The sequence below is a fragment of the Plasmodium berghei genome (assembly GCF_900002375.2).
Source record: "Plasmodium berghei ANKA genome assembly, chromosome: 9".
Classification (NCBI taxonomy): domain Eukaryota; phylum Apicomplexa; class Aconoidasida; order Haemosporida; family Plasmodiidae; genus Plasmodium; species Plasmodium berghei.
In genome coordinates, this window is record NC_036167.2 from 195,836 (window position 1) to 217,481 (window position 21,646).

The window sequence follows — 21,646 nt, forward strand, 5'->3', positions numbered from 1 at the left end:
TTATTTTGTTTATTTAATTATATATCTATATACTATAATCTTTATTTTAAATATAGACAAATAAATATGTGCATATATCAAATAATTATTGCATGTTCATATAATATTAACTACCAGAGAGTATTATGTATTTTTTCATGTTATTTTATTTAAATTAGCTAGAATTAAAAATACATTTTTTTAATAAAAAAATAATAATTGAATGAAAAGAAATTAAATATAAAAAATATATATATGCATTAAAAAAATATATTTGCACATATAGGAATATATAAGTTCTTATACACATTTAAATGCATATATAAATATGTATACTAACATATATGTTGTATATATTTTTATTTTTTTTGTAAATCTTTTATGTGTTTATATTTAAAACAACATATATATACCTACCTATACATATATTGTAGTTAATAGCCAATTACATTTGTCTATGCTCTATACATTTAAATTGTATTTTAATTAAGATCAATAAAATAGTAATGTAAAAACATTATTATAAATAGTTTAAATATATATTGAAATTAAAAAAACAAAAAACAAAAAACAAAAAAGGAACTAAAAAATGTTATATTTTAATTTCAATTTATTAATTACACATATATATTATGTATATATTTGTGTGTAGTTTTTTGTTTTATATTATTATTTTTTTATATTTTTATAACTATTTATATGTCTATGACAACAAAAACCCCTTCCATAAGTGGATATAAAAGTACACACATACATCAATTTAATCATTTATATTGTCATTCATACTTATGTTTATACATGTACAAATGTTACCAATGTTTCATTTACTAGATTCATTCTAAACATAAATATGCCCACAACTACAACACATAATGGTTATAAATATTTATTTTTTTATTGTGTAAATTAATTTTTTTTTTGCTCTTTATACAGTTCCCATAATTCATTTAATAATATTTTTGAAAAGTAAAAATATTTTTAAGCAAATTAAAAAAAAACATATATAAGGGGGGGTGTTTGCAATTATAAGCTAAAGAAAAGAAATTTACATATATGGAAAATAATGAGCACCAACAAACAATAAATAAAATTCATTTGCACATTTTGAAAGTAAAAAAACAATTGAATACTTCACACAATATGAATAGTAGTAATGTGAGTGATACAAACAGCGAAAAAGAACAAGAAGAAAATATAAATAAAAACAGTTACGATATAAAAGAGAATTGTAAAATGGGAAACAACAACATGATTAACAATTCTAATTTCAATCATTCAAATAATATGATTTCAGATACAATTACCAATCCAAAAGTAACAGAATTTAAAAACGAACAAATTAACATTGGCAATTGTATAAGCCCTAATACTAATATAACCCTAAATAACGAAATAAAAAATGAAATACTTCTCGATAAAAAATCGTCAATTTTATCTGACCCAAATTCTTTTAATGTAAACGATGCAGAAGGAAATAAGGATTCTAAATTTTATGGTAAGATGCTTTAGAGATATTTCGAAAATAATATATACTTTAAAGATTTCCATTTTTATAAAATTTATAAAATGTATACATGTCTATTTATTTCTACAGGGATTTCTGATGCTATAGTTTCCGAAACAAACCAATTGAGTGAGTCAAGTTCAAAGGAAAGTGATGAAAATAGTAAAAAAAACTATACCCCAAATTTTAATTTACAAAAAGAGGAAAACAATAATGTTATCTTCTTTGATAATAATGATGATAATTATGTTTCTGCTGAATCATGTAATATATCCTTAGAAAAGACTGATGTTAAAAATGCAAAATTGTCAAACTTGAATGAACAAAATAATGTAAAGAATGCCAATTTGAATATAGATGCCTCTTTTATCACGAATGGTGATCAAACAAATATATTTAATAAAGATGATAAAAAAAAAGAACAAAATTTTAATAATAATATTGTTGAAAAATGTAATAAAATATATAATGATAATAACCAAATAGAAACAGAAAATAATAAAAAAAACGAGTCTATAAATAATTGTGATTATATTTTTGATGATAATTACAAAGTACAAAATAAAAATATTTATGATGAAAACCTTAGTAGAATGCTTAGAAAGAGAGGTACTTCAGATATGCTCCTAAATTGTATGGAAAAAAAACAAAAAATAGATGTAAAAGTCCTAGAATTGAATAATCTCAAATTGGCTAGTCAATTGGGTACTGAAGTTGATAAATTAGACAATATTGAAGATGAAAAAAAAAATGCACAAAAAACAGAAGAAAATAAAATAAAAGAATTCTACGATCATAAAGTAGGTATACAAAATGGGTACTCACTTCTGGAAAATAGTACAATATGTGATGAAAAAAATAGCTTAGATACTGGAAATTTTCAAGAAAAAATCCCCAAAAATTATATATTAAAAAATGAAGAAGAAAATGAAGATTCAGCAAAGAAAGAAAAAGATGAAACGAACATAATTGAAAACGATTTAAACACAATTGTTAACGAAAACGCTAAAAATTATATAAATAATTATAATCGTATTAATGAGATATGTAATAATATAAAAGAATCAAATGCTGAAGATGCACAAAATAGTGCTATTGTGCAAAATTCGATAAATATAATCCAAAATGATAAATCTTTTTTAAATATAAAGTCTAGTACTACATGTATTGCTAATACTATGCTGTCATTCTATGATTCTATTAATTGGGAAGCAGAACATAAAACAATAGACGTTGAAAATGATAACCATAAATATACCATAGATTCAGAGGATGATCCCAATTCTGTAAATTTTAATGAAGTCGAAAATGCTTGGAACCTTAACACACAATCCAGTTTTCATACAAATAACATAAATACTAGTTTAAATAAAGATGTTATAGTTATATCGAATAGTGATGAAGAAAATAAAAAGAAAATAAAAGAAATAAATAATGAAAAAAACGAATTTGAGCAAATAACTCAAATATCTAATAATATAGATTTTAACAATGATAAAAAAATAACTTCATATTTCGAACAATGTAACAATAATAAAACTATTGAAAATTTTGAAAATAAAAATGTTAATCCCCATTTTAATAACATTATTAAATTAAATGAAATTAGTCGTATGTCTAAAGATATAGATGCAAATGGTGAGCATATAATGACAACGAATAATTTAATAAACAATGATAATATTTTGGATTATCACATAAATAATGAACATACATATAATGCTAATAAAAAAACGATACAATCAAATAATAATAAAATGGTAGGTGATGCACCTATTGATGATAATATGAATGAAAATGTTATTATGAACAAAATAAATAACGATAATTCTACTGAAGTGTATAAACATAAGAATAATTCTTTAAAGGAAATTGATAAAAATATAAACAATTATAACAATGAAATTACAATTAAAGAAATGTCTAAAAATAATATAAACTTTGATAATCAAATATCTATACAAAACTGGAATAAAGATACAATAAATAACAACAATGAACATAGTGAAAGTGATAAAACGGAATGTACATATGAAGTAGGTCAATTACAAAATATAATTAATAATAATTTAAATGTATGTAATAGTAATTGTAATAATGCCAACGCTGATAATAATATGTTTGCAAATAATTCCAATTTATTAAATTCGAATGAACATAATAATATTATAAATATAAATAAAATCGACAATCAAAAATATATAGATATAAATGATCAAAATTTTGATACTATAGAAGATGTTACAAATTTTGATAATATTAGTGAAAAAGAAGATATAGATGATGAAAGAAATAGTTTTATTACTATAGATCATGAAAATGATAAATATATGCAATGGTTCGATACAATATATACAGTTTGTGTAAAATTAGACGAACTTTGTTGTAAATTAAATAGCAGTTTTCCTCATTCTATGAATATTTGGAATCAAAGTGGAAAAGTGAATATGCACCATCTTAAATCTGTATTTAATATAAATGAAAATTGGATTGATATATATAATCAAGATTGTAAAAAAAACAAAAACGATTTATTGTTTGATGTTAATATTCAAAAAAATTATAATAATCCAACATGTAGAGATTATAATAAAAATGGAATGTTAAATTCGAACCTTTCAAATGATATAAACAATAGTGAATTCCATTATAACATAAAGGATTCTACTATAATAGACAATAAAAATAATTTATTATCAAATCCGAATAATATTAACAATTGTGTCAATTATTTTCCAGAAAAAAATAACTATTCTAAAGTTGGAATAAATAGTTATATAAATGAATACAGCACAGAAGTGTACAATAATAACAATAATAACAATTTAGCGGGTTATGATAATGAATACACAAAAATTGATAAACAATCCAAAGATAACTTAGTACATCTAGATAATGGATTAATTTGTAAAAATAGAAATAATAAAAATGTAAATGAAAATAATAATGTCAATATGAATCCATCAAAAAATAGTGGGATCATTAATAATAATGTTAAAATGTCACAAATGTATGGAAATGAAAATAATATAAAAAATGCTCTTTATTATCAAAATAAACAATATGGTATTGGATCAAATTTAGAGAATAATAAAATTCCAATTAACTCTAATAATGGAAATATGAATTCAATTTTGAATCTTCCATCTAACAATATATGTAACATTAATAATATGGGTTCTAATTTAGTAGACAATATGTGTTCTATATATGGAAATTTAACAAATTCTATGAATAATAAAAATAATATAAATATGCACAGATATAACAATGAAATGGTCAATTATATGAATCTAAATAATGTACATAATATATATAACAATAATAATGATGGAGGTAATGTAAATCCCGAAATGTGTGGCAAAAAAATTAAAAATAGTAAAAAAAATTCGAACAATGTAATAAATAAAAATACAGAAAAAAATAATAATAAAAAAAGAAATTCAGTAAATAGAAGTAATAATAGAGTTATAAAAGATGAAAGTGAATTTGAATATTTATTAGAATTACCAGATAAAGATGGACCAAATTTAGAAAACCCCGAAGATTTAAGATGTGATATTGCTGGTGTATATTGGGATAAAAGAAGTTGGATTGCATCATGGTATGATAATGGTAAAAGATATTATAAATCATTTTCTGCTAAAACTCATGGATTTTATAAATCAAAATTTTGGGCTATTAAGGTACGTTTATCAAAAGTTAAAGGACAAACTATATTTGGAAAACATAATAGAAAACCTAAAAATAATAACCCGAATACTGATAATGTTAATTCTATTCCATATAATACAAATATGATAGTAGAAAATGATTGTATCACTGTTGATAACATTTAATAATGAACCGTTTGTATTTATTCGAATAGTTTCTATTATTAAATTTGTAATACTTCAAAAATAGAAGTGTGAAGTAATGGTAAGTATGGAATGGGCCTGAGGCTTGCTCAAAAATTGCCATATTATTTAAATTAAATTCCGAATTGGAACCGAATTAAACGCATAATTAATAGTGCAAAGAAAATATTAAATAATATTTTAGCTGCACCAGCTTTTTTTTGCATGCAAGGGAGGCAGCTTTATTTCCTTGTTATAGTGAATAAATAAATAAATAAATACACAATTATGCGTTACTTTAGTAACATATGTTCCTTTAGTTTATATTTTTATCTAAATTATAATTCACTTTTGTTAAAATTCAATTAAAATATTAGCATATTCATATTTTACTGTCTAATCAATGCATTTAATTTGTTGTAGTTGTATATGCATGTATTGTATATGCCTTTCATGTTTTATTTAAAATTTGGCTCTTTTTTTATCTTGTACTTTGTTATTTTCCACATTTTTTTTTCTCTCATTTTAATAATGCAAATATTAACTAACACAATAAACTTCATACGAATTAAAACATTTATCCACATTATGTACAAAAGAGTTTAATATTGGGAAAACGAAAAAGGAAAGGGAAAAAGGAAGAAGAAAAAAGAAGGTGTAAAAACTTATTTCCTTTTCAATTATATAACTGAAAATTTTCGCAAAAATTTAAGAAAATATTATAGATAACCTTCTCAAATTTATAAGGTAATTGTTTGGTTAATAATTTGAGCGCATTCATAGGGTGCGTCTACATATACGGCATGAGATGAATTTTCCAAAATAAAATTTTTAGAGAAAGGAAAAAAATTTTTAATAATTTGATCATAATCGGGTATAGTATAAGCCAGATCTGATTTTTTTGCTATAACAAAACTACAGGGATTCATATATTTATATTTTTCATAATTTAATGGGAAATTTGTAATATTATGAATTTCATTATATATAGTTTCAACATTTATATTCCATGTTAATTTATTTTTTTGTTCATTTTCTTTAAGTGACATACAAATAAATTGTGAAAATGAATCTGGAATATCTGGTAATTCTTCCTTTAAATATGTTAAAAATTCGAATTTATTTTTCGGATTTTTATTTATTTTTATATTATATAATGTTTTACTCATTTTTTTAATACTATAAGGTAATGCAATTTCTATATTATTAGAATTATAATTATAAGGTAATATATCCATTATTATTAAATGTGAAAATAACCCTGGATTTTTTAATGCAGTATACATGGATACTTTTCCACCCAAACTAAAACCAACTAAACAACAACTTTTTATATTTAATTTACTTAATACATTTTTTATATCTTCTTCTATATTATTATATTTCATATTATCTGTATGTTTAGACTCTCCATGGTTTGGTAAGTCTAATGATATTATTTTATTTGATTTAAGCATTTTATTAAAATTACGGAAATTTTTTTTACTTCCATAACAACCATGTAATAATAAAATAGGAATATCATTTGTTTCTTCTTTATATATACTACTATTATTACGCATTGTAAAAGATATTCCATCAATCATATATACAGTTTCTTTATCAGCATTATTATATGACCCATAAGAAAAAAATGCTCTATTTTTATTTGCGCCTTTTCCATTTAGTGTGCATATTTTACCTTTGAATTTACAATTCAAAATAGTATTTCCACAGCTAAATGAATTATATATACTCTTATTTATCCGGTAAAATTTGTTTAACTTATATAACAATCCACTACTCATTGTTTTTCTTTTTTTGTTATAATACCTATTAACTTTATTACCACACTCAAATTTTTCTATAATATTTTTTTCAAAAAAAAAACACTCGTAAATATTAAACATGTACAAAAAGATAAACAACGAATGTATTAAAGACTTCATTTTTTCCATACATTTTTTTTTATAGTCCCTCAAAAAAATATGCGCATATCTATTATTTTAACAAGATATGTGTATTTACTTATTCTGTGTTGTTTTTACCTTACTTGTTCATAATTTTTTCATAAATAATACATAACTTTTTTTTTAATTACTGTTTTAGCTATTTATTTGTTCAAAAATAATTAATTTTTTTTTTTTTTTTACACACCTACTATGTTCTTTTTATTACCATTTTGGCAACTTTAAATACAATTTTCCAATTATATTATACCCATATGTTTTCGAGTTAAAAAAAAAATTTAAATATATCCTAGCATCTTTCTTTTAACTATAAATTATGTAGAGCAAATATATATACATGTGTAAGCCTATTACACATATACAGTTTGAAAAATCACTGAAACAAAAAAAGTTTAACACGCTAAAAATTATTATCCCATAATTAGTGATATATACAAATGTGGTTTGTATTATGATTACAAAAAAAAACAAAAAAGACATGGACACTTTTTTAGGCGATTTATTTGCACTAAAAACATTAAAATATATTCCTTAAAAATTAGTATGTAATTTTTTTCATGTTTTTTATTTTTTGGTTTCAACCTTTAATTTGAGGAAACAACAAAAAAATAATTTCCTCACAGAAACATTTTGTACTAGTCCAATTGTCGTTAATATCTTTGTTGTATTTTTTCATACGATTTCTGATATTATTGTTATTAACCATAGAACTAGTAAATATAACATTTCTAATTCCACTTATTATGTTGCATTTGTTTAACTTCACGAATGTTATAATTGCTACTATTTTTCTTATCAACGTTGATATCATATTTTCATTCCTTATATATAAATGTAAATTCCCTTTTTGGTATTATGTTGTTTTCAAAATACATATCCATGTTGCACACTTGATTATTTCCCTCCAAATAATTTAAATATTTTTTAAAATTTGTATATTTTTCACATAATTCAAATTCATTAAGCATACAATGTTTTTGTTTTAATTTTGATAATTCTTGGTTGTATAAATAATTATATACCAAACTAGGATGTGGTAAAGAACTACTACTACCACTCGAGCCTGTATTTTCTAAATCAAAAAATCCTGTTTCCTTCTTATTCTTAATAATTTTATTATTTAACATTAAATTATTTGTGTTTTCTTCATTTTGTAATCTATGTTCAAAATTGGGGGTATATTTATTTTTATCATTCTCTTCTCCTTTCCATATTGTATTATTTTCCTTTTTCTTATTTAAATTGGAGATATTATAATTTTGAAGTTTAAAGACAGAATATTTTACATTTTTATAAAATATTTTTTTAAAAATTTTTATTAATTTTTTAACTCCACTCAATTTGTCATCTTTATCAATAGTACTACTACATGAACTATAACAAAAAGATTGACTTGTATTATTATTTTTTTCTGATAAAAATACACTATTAAACACGATTTTGTTTTCATATTTAGATTCAAAAGTATTACTAATAAATAAATGTAAAATAAATTTAATTTTGTTCTTTATCATAATAACTAATCGCTTTACAACAAAATTTACATTTTGTTCATAAATTTCATTTATTTTGAATATTATATTATTTATAAATAATTTATCATAAGTATTTTTACGAGCATATGTCTTCATTATATTATTTTTAAATTCATTACATCTTCTACATAGTTCCCTTATAACATATCTTTTACTATTATCTACATTTTTTTTCAATGCATTACATAAAAAACCGCAGGCATACCCGATGCGTAACGCTTTAGAAATAGCTATTTCATATTTCTTAAAATTTACTTCAAAATTTTCATTTTCTTCTATTATTTTGTTCTCTAGTTCATTTTTATATTTCTTTAATTTATTGTTCTCCAAAATTAATTCTGTTATCTTTTCATTATAATTTTTTATTTTTTTATGTGTATCAAAGAAAGGAAATTTTGTGTATATGTATTTATTTGAACCTTCTACTTTATTTTTATCAGTAATATAATTATATTCTATTTTTTTATTTGTATTTTCCATAATGTCTGCTAAAAATTATATAAAGCTTCATAATTTTTACATTTTTTGTTGTCTTTCTTTGCTTCTACAAAGGTGTACTTTTTTTTTAAAGTGTGTAGCTCTTATAAAATGTTTATTATTTAATTTATGAGTTTTCGTTTCTCAAAAAACTTATTAATTTTACATTGCACATGTACATAATATTACAATACCGAAAATATTATTTTTTTTTCTGTATCAATAATTTATGAACAAATAATAATTTTTATGTATTTTTAAATTTAGCTAGATATGGTAAATGAAAAGATTTCCTCTGTTGTAAAATTTTCCAAATGTATGCATGCGCATGCATACATACTACTTTGATAATAAATAAATATTTTTTATTTCCTTCACAAAGGTGAAATAAAATACTTTGAATATTTATGATTAAGCTTTTACTGAATTATGAAATTTGTTATGTAATTAAAAAATGTACGCATTTTATGAATATTAATATTTCCATATAGATTTACAAGGAACTAATTAATTTTTTTATGAATGTTCATATTATTATTATTTTTTAAGAATATATATAATCTTATATGAACAAATCATGTATTTTTTTTATAAAAATAATTTGTCTAAATGTTATAATTAGCTATCTTTTAGTATCAGCTAGCGAAAAAAAAAATACTACTATTAGATTTCCAACATGCAATAATAAAAAAAATTTTAATGATAATCTTATCAATTTTGTTTAGTTTTTTTTTCTTTCACCCATCACAAACATTAATATGAGGGATTACAAAAAATACCAAATGTATATGCACATATATGTGTATGTCTTTCATATATATTGTGAAAGATACATATGTAAAACGTGCATAGAAAAAATATAATGATAATACTGAAAAATTAAGTATACATAAAAATGTATATAATAATTGTATGCACACTATATAAAAATCACGTATTCCTTAATTTACTCCTTTAATATGTAGTCAGTGTTTCATTCATAAATTCTAAGTTTGTGATATTGAATACAAGAATATAGCTGTATTCATGTATAGTTTATATCAATATAAAAACAGTTGCACCCCTTCGCTTTTGTTTTATATAATTGATTTAATTATTTCTTATAATATATACTGGGGTTTGGTTAATATTTATTATGTACAATAGTATAAACTTAAGAGTATTGATAATCTGGGGCAGCAATATATGCTTTCGATTTTTTATTTCGTCGATTTTCAATATAGTTATGCCCATAATTAAGTTTATGTTCATCCCATTTACATTGCATATATTCGTTGAACCATTTTACGCATTTTTGATTACTTGTATTTGGATTCATATGAAAAGAATGTGTTAATAAGCATTTATATTCTTCTATAGCTAAATATTTACAAGCGTCATTTGGATTATCGACATTTATTCTTTCTGTATATAGATTTAATTTATTTCTAATATCATTTTCAGTATTCAATGAATGCATATCTTTATTCATAATAGCATTATTGTCATTATTTTTGAAATGATATAACCCATGATTATGTGCTAATAAAAGTTCCCAATCTGAAGAGAAATGCTTATTTTTATTTAATGTTTTGAATCCTTCTTCTGGATATAAATCACTAGCTATGTTACTATAATTTGTATTAATACGTTCATCTGAGTTATTTACTTTATTTTTTTTAAACACTACATTTTTATTAATAGGAAATGGGTAATCTATTGGTTTATTCTTTTTATGGTCTTTTTCATCGTCTTCATCATATACTTGCACACCTGTATATCTATCAATACTTTTTTTTTCCACACTGCGTTTATATTTATTTATATTTTCATTACTATCAATGAAAGGGTTTATTGGTATTTTTTTAATTATATCAATAATTGAGTCATTGTTACTTGTGTTATTATCATCATAAGCATATGATCCTTTATTTATATCATCAACATTTTCTTCGCATTTAATTACCTTTGGTTTTTGAAAAAAAAAATCTTTTAATATCATCTTTAAATAAGCAAAAATATTTTTTTACATATACACACAAAAAAAAAAACGAGCTAGCTATTATTAGAAATAAATTTAAGCTTTTAATTTTTTTTAGGGAATGAAAAAAATGTCACTCTTGAAAATGAGCATGTGCCAATCTCTATTATTTGCTTACATTTTGGGCCAAATTATTCAGCCATTTCTTTGCATATTTTCATATATTTTTTTGTATATTCGTTATTTTCTTTTTTTATATCTTTTGAAATAAAAGAAAATAAAAAAGAAGTTTTACGCAACACAATTTATTCTAAAAGGAAATATAGATAACAATTTATTTGGCTACTTTAACGAATATCACTCCTCTTTTTTATTTAAATTTATACTCAATCTTATTCTCTCCAATAGTTTTTAACTTTTTCTTGTGATGTTCACTCTTTTGCTATTTTATAGTTCGCTATTTTATTACTTTACTATTTTGAATTTTTTCTTTTTCTTTTTTTTCCTTTTTTTTCCTTTTTTTTTCCATATTTCATCCTTTTCCAATGTGCACAACTAGCTGATAACATTTTTTTTTTTTTTTTTTAAATAATTGCATTACTATATGCTCTTTCACTTTCCTTTAATTTTATCACTTTTTTATAAGCATATTTTTTTAGTAAAAAAAGTAATAAATATGATTTATGTTTCCTTCCTTAAAATGGGGAAAAAAATTGTTTGTTTTATTTAACTCGACAATGCTTAATTTATTTCTACCTGTTTGTAACCACTTCATATAATTTGCTTCAGTTTTCCATTTTTCGAAACGTTACAGCCATTCTAAATATTTACAATTTTGCGATTTTCTGTATTCCCGCCTATTACAACACATGCAATTGCATACGCTCTTATTGCGAAAAATAAAGTGAAAAAAATACCTGGGAAAAAATTGAGATAAAGCGAGCTAAATATAATAGGGTAATAATAATAGTTGGTGGTATCCCATTTTTATAAAGATAATTTTTTTTAAAAATAAAAAAAATGGAAGAAATAATTGATGATTTAATTTATTATGTTCGAACAGATGAAATAGATGAAATACAGAATATATTAGAAACTGAAAGTATAAAAACAATAAACAATATAAAAGATCAAAATAATAATTCGTTATTACATTTTGCTTGTGCGAATAACAATGTAGATATGATTAGGTTCTTATTATATGAATGTAGTATAGATTATAACACATTTAACAATAGTGGAAATAGTCCTTTATTGTGGGCTATTCAGAATAAAAATTTTGAAGCTATCAAAGAAGTTCTTTTTTTCGACTATTACTTAAATAAGTTTGAATATATAGCTATTGAGAAAAAACCAAATGAACTTTATGAAAATATATTTAAAGATATAAATTGTCCAACATTTTTAAAAAGCAATTATAAATTGAATGAAGAAATAAAAAAAAAAATTAATGCTATAAATATACTTGATTATTTTATTTTTTTACATACAAATGAAAAGTTTGAGAATAATTCATATCCTAACAAGTGCCAAATAGATTTATATAAAGAAAGAAATAAAATATGTTTGTTAAAAAATAATGAATTTTCTAAAAATATTTTATCAGAATCATTCAATATACAAAATGAAAATATATTACATCTAATTCTAAACCATCCTATGTCTAGCATTTTAGACAATCAGGAAAGTATTGAAAATAATCCAAATTTAAAATTTAATAATACTTTAAACCAAATTAATAATCAAGAAATTAATGACAATGAAAAGATAAAGGAAAACGATTTTACATCTAATATTAGTGAAGCTAAAATAGTTCAAGAGCATATTCACGAATTAATTGTTAATCAAACTGTTAAAATAAATGAAAAAAATGTAATAATAAAAATAAGAGAAATTGGATTAAATTATTTTGGTAAATGTTTAGATGAAAATAATTTAGAAAATGATATAACCGGAATTAACATTTGGGAATGTAGCATCATAGCAAGTAAATGGATTGCTGATATATGTATACAAGATAGTTCAATTTTTAGTAATAAACATATTTTAGAAATAGGAGCTGGATGTGCTTTAAACTCTCTTTCCTTGTTTATACATTCCAACATTTTATGTAACGCAAATTCAAGCTTAGGGCCAGCTAATATTGTAATTAGTGATATTAACGAATTTACACTAAATAATATATTATATAATATTCAAATAAATAAAGAATTACTAAATTATTGTGATAAAAATTGGGAAAGTAAAATAAAAGTATGCAATATTGATTGGGTAAATGATAATACATATTTAAAAGATACAGATAATCAAACATATTTGAAATATGATTGTATTATTGGTAGTGATCTTATATATGATAAAAATATAGTTCCATCTATTATATTTTTACTAAATAAACTATTGAAAAAAAATGGAACTTTTTTTTATGTTTGTAAACAAAATAGAGATGGCGTTCAACTTTTTTTTGAACAATTAAAACAGAATTTTTTTGTTGAATTTTTTGAAATCCCAGAAAATTATTTTATCAACACTTTTGTTAATATGGATCAAGAATTATTTGAAACGAAATTCTCAGAATTTACATCGCCAAACCAGATAATAATGCTAAAATGTGTAAACGTATAATTTTTGCATTATTTATACATATATATATTCATTTTTTATAAGCAACATAAATTGAGCGAATAATATATGTATCCATTTTTTTTATACTTTTAGAAATACTTGTGAAAACTCAAAGTATTCACTATATGTTTTTCATTCTTTTCGCATTTATTTCATTATTTATTTCACTCTATTTGGCATCTTTATTTTTTATTTTATCAAATTTGTATATACCTTGTCAATTAATAAGCTAACGCAAATTTAGAACTCAAACAGTTAACAAGTATATAAAATAAAACAAAAAAAAAATAAATATATATATTTTGTTAATAACACTATTTTGGGTGTATAGAAAAATTAATGCCATAAAAATAGGGGTGAACTGCCCATACAAATTGATTTATAATATTATAATATATATATTATTTACGTAAATTATTTATGTAATATTATATCCATTTTTATGATATGGGCATCCGTGATTTCCTTGCCTGATAGGGATTAAAGTGGTATTGGCCTGGTCGGTAAATTGGCAAAAGCAACTTGTGCTTGTTTTATATGCGGCATATTATATTTGCAAAATCCTGGAAGCTTTTGTCAATTATTATTATATTTTATCGTTTTATAAATAACAATATATTTATTATTATTCCGTTCTTTACTCGTAATGCATAATAATGATGTTCGCTTTGGATTAAAAAAATAAACATAAAAATATTCAGGGACAAATATTAATTTGTATATATAATAATATATATATATGTATGTAAATATAGATATGTATGTATAATATATGTATGTATGTATAATATATATATGTATGTATATATGATATAGGGTTTATACTTTTCTTGTTTAATTTAAATCAAAGGCATGTTTCTTCGGTTATTTTTTTTAAGAATTAATTGCCAAAAAATATTGCATTATCCATATATAATAAAAAATATACAGTATTATAAAAAATTATAAATTTCTTATAAATATAAAATATATATCATTTATTCATATTTCGCCGTAATTAGAAATTACTATTTAGTGAAATAAAGTAACAATAGTATATTTTAAAAATAAATTTTTATAAAACTTGTAATTTTTTTTTAAAATTAATTATAGATATATAATATATTATATATAATTATAGAATAAACATTTTTATTTTTTTATTAAAAACTTTAATTTAAAATGGAAAACGAACAAATTATTCAAAACAATGATACTACTACTTCCGTTAAAAAGGGAGTCAATAAATCGATTAAAAAAGTTTTAAGAAAAAACAAAAAAGGAAACAAAAAAATGAAAGCTCCCCGATTATATGAAAAGGGAGTTATTTTAGGATATAAAAGGTAAATATAAAAAATAAAAGATAATCCATAATAATAATAATTTCTATATATATATATATATCAAAGAAAATTGAGAATTACAAATAAGAGAAAATTAAAAAAAAAAAACAATACTTTATTCACATTTGATCATTCTTTCTTTTTAACAGATCACAAAGAAATCAAGATCCTAACTTTACTTTATTATCCATAAGAAATGTCAACACAAGAAAGCATGCACAATTATATGTTGGAAAAAGAGTTGCATATGTATATCGAACTAACAAACACCATGATGGAGTTAAAATTAAGGTAATTTAGAAAAGAAAAAGGAAAGAAAAACAAATATATATTTGCATGCCTCATATCATTTCCGTACCTATGCACATATGATAAATACATATTGTGTTCATTTTTTTTTTATAGTGTATATGGGGAAAAGTATGCAGAACCCACGGAAATAGTGGAGTAGTAAGGGCCAGATTTGCTACTCATATTCCACCACAAGCCTTTGGAAATAGAGTTCGAATATTATTATATCCATCTAATATTTAAAATAAAAATAATATTTTTAGACAACTGCTAATCATAACTTTATCACGATTTTTTATTACATTATAAATATATTCATGTATATATTTCGATACATAACTTAAAACCATTTTTGCTTTTTTTTTAAATATATATTATACTACAAATAACTTATTCGTTGGGTCTTTATTTTTGTTTCCCTTGAATGTATACATAAAATAAAAAAACAATAAAAATATATTTAAAAAAATATTCTATAGTTTAATAGAAAAAAAGGGAGATGAACTTTTTAGAATGTTTAAATTATTATGCCTGGAATATTTTATTCCATTTGTTATATTAATTCACAATTTAATTATACAAATATATACCTATTAATAGTATATATAGGCAATAATAAAATAGGTTGTATACTCATATTGGGGTTTCATTTTATTTATGTGGTTTAGTTTTGTTGCAAAAAAAAAAAAATTCTTAGTTTTTCCTCTTTCTACACCTTTTAATAGGAAATTAAATATTTTATCATTTTTAAGTACATACCAAAAGTTATAAAAATTGAAGGAATATAGCTAATACCAAAATAAATCAACATATTTATATATAATTAATAAACGTATGCACATTCTCATTTTTTATGTTACAAAGGGTTTATACAATTTCTTAATTTTTAATTTATACTATTTGTATTAATAATATAATATAAAAAATATAGAATTGTTTTAAAATTTTTTTATTTTAAAAAATGTATATTTTTTATAAAATTGCGAATAATAATAATATATTGAAAGAAAACAAAATTGCGAAATGGAAAGTATGGGGAAAATGGCAACTAATAATAGGCATACAATTTTATTTTATTATAATTTTTTTACAAAATAAATATATTTTTATATAAGCATATATGAAATAATATACAGCATAGTAAGCACCAGATATACGTATTAACATGCTCGTAAATATAAGCACAATATAATCATTAAAAATATGTATTATGCTATACTATTTTCTTGTTTTTTTTTCCTTTCATATTTTTAATTTTTTTAAATTATATTTAGCATATTCCTAAAATTTATTTTACATTTATAATCGTATTTTCTCTAAAAATATAATATATAAATATAATAAATATATTTGTAGTAAAAACAAGGAATTATTTTAACAATATTTATATTAACAGTTCATAAAAATAAATATTTTAAAAAATGGCAAATATAAGTGGAGCTCTTGTTTGGGAATTAACCAAAAACAACAACTGTTTTCTTAAAAGAAATAAAACAGGAAAAAAGGAAAAATTATTATGCGACCCTTATAACTTAAGATGCAAAAATACAAAAAATAGTAGTGGTATGAATTGTTTCCATATATTTATGAATTTCTATTAATTATCATATAAATGCTATTCTTATTTATCATATATCATATTCTTTTTATGTATTATATATTTTCCCTTATATACTTACCAGTTCATATATACCTTTAAATATGACCATGCCTATGTTTATATTTATAATTTTTATTTTCAGGTTTGGTAAATGATAATGCTGTTAATATCAGATTAAATAAGGGGAAAGTAGTTTTATGTGTTAAATCAACCACAAAAAAGTAGGAATTTTAAAAAAATTATAGCAATGTGCTATATAGAATTTAATTTGTTATTGTATTATATAATGCTGCCTGTTTTTTATATATATGTCAATATTTTTTCCATTTTTCATATATGCTAGCATTTCCCTCCCCCCCATTTTTGCTAAACAATAATTGTTGGTTTGCAAGTAAATGGGTATGTCGCGGCGACCGTACATATTCCTGTTATTATTTCATATTGGTTTATAATATTTTTTTTCTTAGGCATATCAGAAACAAGCAATTAAGAACAAAAAATACCAAAAGAGCCGAATCGTTAATTGAAGAATACACTAAAAATATTAATGTCCCAAAACAAACCTTATTAAAAAAATATAAGCGCTTATCTAAAACATACAGAATAAATACCAAATCAAATAAATAAACTTTTAGTTAATATACATACTTTCTTCATTCTCTGCATATATTACAAAACATAACAATGCACATAATATTTATATCATGGGTCTTTAATTACACACATATGAAATAAAAATTAATAAAATTTTGTATTAAAATTTAAACACTATATTTTTACATGAATAATTTTTTATGAACAACTTAAAATTTTCAAATATTTATGTACATATTTAAATATTTTTTAATACATTATATATATGTATAAACGGGAGTTATGAAACTTGAAATACTTAATTTACGGTAATTAAATTAATATCTTTATGAAAGTGATAAGATTAATATTATATATATTTTTTAAAGATATTGTAATATTTTTTTCACTTATTGCTTTTGAGGAAAAATAATTTATTTTCCTTATAAAATTACAGCAACTTTTTATAGTTTAAATAAGAAGGATAATATATGTAGAAATCATATTTTTATTATAAATTAAATGGAAAATAAATATAAAAAATAATAAATATCAATACTAAATAGCACAAATATGCGTATGGGTCTGAAATAAAATTTGTCTGGTTTTATTTTCATATATTTTATGCTCATGATTTTAACATTATGAACAATGCATAATTTATAAAACTAATGCCCAATTTTTTTAATTTTAAACAATTATTTACATGCATGGGAAATACCCACATGTATACATTGGAGTTACAGAAAAAATGAAAATGAATATAAAGACCATTTTATAAATAAATATATATATTTTATTTCCTTGTTATTTGTATTTATATAGATATATTGTCTGTTAATATTTTTTTAGCTAGAAAAATGTTCTAGCACTAATATGAACAAATGTATACTATATATTTTAGGGGTATATAATATATGGATATATTACTTTTTATTTTATTCAAAATTTAAGAAAATAGAAGTACAAATTATATATGAAAAATATTAATGAGAGAATGTTTAGTTTCGTTGTATTTAAGGTTAAGTATTTAAAATTTCAATTTTCTTAAAAATTTGTTAATATTTTTCATATATTAGATAGCTGTATATAATCATATGCCGTCTGTGTTTTATTCTTTCATTATCATTTATCATTTGTTTTTTCAAAAAAATCCATAATTTATGAGATGATATATATAAATCTTTTATAAAATTTTATATAGGAATATTTTATTTTTAATTTCTATTATTGTAGTTGTTTAATTTTAATTTTTTATAAATATTTATTTATATAACACACACATATACTTCCTTTTTTTTTTGCAAAACAATGCCGTTACGGCTATTTGAGTTTTTTTTTCCAATTTTTTATTATTATGATTTAGTTATTTTGTTTAGTATTGTTATTATATATATACATGGTATACATTTGTATTCGTTTTTTTCCCCTTTATATTTTCTATTTATTTATTTATTTATTTATTTATTTATTTTTCCCTTTTTGCATATAGCAATGTAATAATTGAAATATTTTTTATTTCCTTAATCTACAATATTTTATTATTTTATTGTTATTATTATTTTGGAGGTCTAGTGGGGAACAAACCTCTAGTATATTTTTTTCAATTTTTTTTTTTTTAATATTTTAAAATTTTTTTTAAGTTTGTATACGTTTATTATTATTTTAACTTGTTTTGTACATTTGTACGATTATTTTAAAAATAATTTTAGAAAAATCAGCAACTCAAAATATCTAAGGCTGGAAAAATATTTTATATAAAATAAAATGAAAGATGAGGTAGCAATATAGAACAACAAAACAGCCAACGCATAAATACATAATGCATATATTTCATTATCGTATTCGCATATATATACATGTTCATTCTTTTAATCTTTCTACTTTTTTTTTCACCTATAAATGATTAATTTTCGCATATTACATAAACATTTTCAATAAACATTTATTTGGCACTTTTTTTTTATCGCTCTTTCAGCAAGCCCCGAATGAATATTTTCGGAATTTATGGGAAAACTTATTAAAATATGAACAAAGCAATATATGCTCTTTATTTGAGTCGTTAGATACTGTCAAATTTAAGGAAGAAATATGGAACCGTACAAATGGAAAAGGAAAAAAATTAGGAAGCGGAATAACTAAAGTCTTAGAAAATGGAACAGTATTTGAAAAATGCGCTGTTAATTTTTCATCAGTATTTGGTACAATCGATAGGGAAGCAGCCAAACAAATGTGTGTTAATCAATATAACAAGGAATATATTAATACTACAAAAATTTGCCATTCAGAAGATATAAACACTATTATATCTAAAGTTATTAATTCAAATAACATAAAAATTATAAATGAAAAATATAAATTTTATGCTTCAGGTTTATCTATAATAGCACATCCAGTTAATCCAAACTCACCATCTATTCATGCAAATTTTCGATTTTTTCAAATATTTATTAGGTCAGGAAAAAAAAAACAACCATACAATAATTCTAATAAAAACATGTCAAGCATAAATAAATATATATTAAATAGTAAAATGAATCTTAGCAATAATGATAATACACAAAATAATATTAATAAACAAAATGTTAAAAATAAAATTGGTAGTAATTATAAAAGTGTAAAACATTGGTTTGGAGGAGGTTGTGATTTAAGTCCATGTTATATATTTCCTGAACTGTTCATAAATTTTCATCATTCTTTTAAACTTGTGTGTGATAAATATAACCATTTATTTTATAAATATTTTAAAATATGGTGTGATTTATATTTTCGAATAAAACATAGAAATATAAGTAGAGGGGTTGGTGGAATATTTTTTGATAATTTATTAGATAATATTATTAAAAATAAAAAATTAACAAAATCAGGAAAATCAAAAGGAGCACAAAATAACAAAAATATAAATGAAAATAAAAATTGTAAATGTTATAGTTGTAATGATATTATGGATAAAAGCTACAAAATTATTTATTATTTTATTCAAGAATGTATTATAACATTTAGAAATTCTTATTTTTATATTTTATCGGAAACTATCCATCAAAAATATGATGAAACTATGATTAATTGGCAAAGAATATGTCGAGGAAGATATGCAGAATTTAATTTAATTTATGATAGGGGAACAAAATTTGGGCTTGAATTAAATAATTATAAAACTTATAGAAGAAAAAAAAAAAAGTATATTGAAAATGTACCTAATTATTCTCCTACTAATTATATTAAGGATGAAGTTTTTGATGATCAAACCTCAGATTATATGTCTGATGAGCATGAAAAAATTGATAATGTTTTAGCATCTCTTCCTCTAAAATGTGAATTTTTATATAAATCAAAAATAACTAAGTTTTCACGTGAATATGAAACGTTACAAATATTAAAGCATCCAAAGAAATGGGTTGACTATTAAGAATAGCTATATTATATATTGAAAAATATATTCTTCATTTATTATGCACACAACAATTAAGCTACGATATTCGTATTTTTCAATGTACATTCAAATACACACATTTATATATTAGATTAGTGTATATTTGTGATCTTTAAAATTTTAATTATTTGTGCTAAACAATTCGATTTAAATGCTCATTTTTTTTTTTCCATTTTTTTACTTTTTTTAATTTGGTCCATTTTGTTTACCTGACTTTGTTTACTCCACCTTTTGCACACATTCATTTATATTTTCATTTTATTAATTTTGTTAATCAATTACACCCATATTTTTTATTATTATTCGCTGGCATAATTCCTATATTACTACTTTTTTTATTTAACTATATTTATGATAATAGCTAGTTAAGTAAGTTATTTAGCTAGCTAACAAATTCTGACTGATATGTAAAGTCAAATTATTCCACTTTTAAAATAGCATATAATTTATTTTTTATTATAATGGTGTTAGTATGTCTTTTTTTTTTTTTTAACATTTAGTTAGCACATTTGTGTGTGCATTTAAAAAATATATTGCAAACGAAGTAGCAAACCGAGTAAAC

General features: G+C 21.6%; 8 protein-coding genes across 8 annotated transcripts; 5 read left to right on the top strand and 3 right to left on the bottom strand.

Annotated features, from left to right (window-relative positions):
* Positions 1-1,032: 1,032 nt before the first annotated feature.
* Positions 1,033-5,322, top strand: PBANKA_0905900 (AP2 domain transcription factor AP2-O; the record flags this gene model as incomplete). Its single annotated transcript, XM_034564633.1, has 2 exons — positions 1,033-1,474; positions 1,574-5,322. 2 exons carry the CDS (start codon positions 1,033-1,035, stop codon positions 5,320-5,322), a joined length of 4,191 nt encoding a protein of 1,396 aa, XP_034421410.1.
* A 737-nt stretch (positions 5,323-6,059) lies between these two features.
* PBANKA_0906000 (alpha/beta hydrolase, putative) lies at positions 6,060-7,106 on the bottom strand (the record flags this gene model as incomplete). Its single annotated transcript, XM_034564634.1, has 1 exon — positions 6,060-7,106. The coding sequence occupies one exon, from the start codon at positions 7,104-7,106 to the stop codon at positions 6,060-6,062; it is 1,047 nt and encodes a 348-aa protein (XP_034421411.1).
* A 977-nt stretch (positions 7,107-8,083) lies between these two features.
* On the bottom strand, positions 8,084-9,283 carry PBANKA_0906100 (conserved Plasmodium protein, unknown function; the record flags this gene model as incomplete). Its single annotated transcript, XM_034564635.1, has 1 exon — positions 8,084-9,283. The coding sequence occupies one exon, from the start codon at positions 9,281-9,283 to the stop codon at positions 8,084-8,086; it is 1,200 nt and encodes a 399-aa protein (XP_034421412.1).
* Positions 9,284-10,433: 1,150 nt separating this feature from the next.
* Positions 10,434-11,261, bottom strand: PBANKA_0906200 (ATP synthase-associated protein, putative; the record flags this gene model as incomplete). Its single annotated transcript, XM_034564636.1, has 1 exon — positions 10,434-11,261. The coding sequence occupies one exon, from the start codon at positions 11,259-11,261 to the stop codon at positions 10,434-10,436; it is 828 nt and encodes a 275-aa protein (XP_034421413.1).
* A 999-nt stretch (positions 11,262-12,260) lies between these two features.
* PBANKA_0906300 (methyltransferase, putative) lies at positions 12,261-13,865 on the top strand (the record flags this gene model as incomplete). Its single annotated transcript, XM_034564637.1, has 1 exon — positions 12,261-13,865. One exon carries the CDS (start codon positions 12,261-12,263, stop codon positions 13,863-13,865), a length of 1,605 nt encoding a protein of 534 aa, XP_034421414.1.
* Positions 13,866-15,026: 1,161 nt separating this feature from the next.
* Positions 15,027-15,721, top strand: PBANKA_0906400 (60S ribosomal protein L35ae, putative; the record flags this gene model as incomplete). Its single annotated transcript, XM_034564638.1, has 3 exons — positions 15,027-15,187; positions 15,337-15,478; positions 15,593-15,721. The coding sequence occupies 3 exons, from the start codon at positions 15,027-15,029 to the stop codon at positions 15,719-15,721; spliced, it is 432 nt and encodes a 143-aa protein (XP_034421415.1).
* Positions 15,722-16,899: 1,178 nt separating this feature from the next.
* On the top strand, positions 16,900-17,705 carry PBANKA_0906500 (60S ribosomal protein L28, putative; the record flags this gene model as incomplete). The annotated part of the gene is made up of 3 exons (XM_034564639.1): positions 16,900-17,041; positions 17,221-17,299; positions 17,546-17,705. 3 exons carry the CDS (start codon positions 16,900-16,902, stop codon positions 17,703-17,705), a joined length of 381 nt encoding a protein of 126 aa, XP_034421416.1.
* Positions 17,706-19,418: 1,713 nt separating this feature from the next.
* PBANKA_0906600 (coproporphyrinogen-III oxidase, putative) lies at positions 19,419-21,060 on the top strand (the record flags this gene model as incomplete). The annotated part of the gene is made up of 2 exons (XM_034564640.1): positions 19,419-19,430; positions 19,630-21,060. 2 exons carry the CDS (start codon positions 19,419-19,421, stop codon positions 21,058-21,060), a joined length of 1,443 nt encoding a protein of 480 aa, XP_034421417.1.
* Between the last annotated feature and the right edge of the window lie 586 nt (positions 21,061-21,646).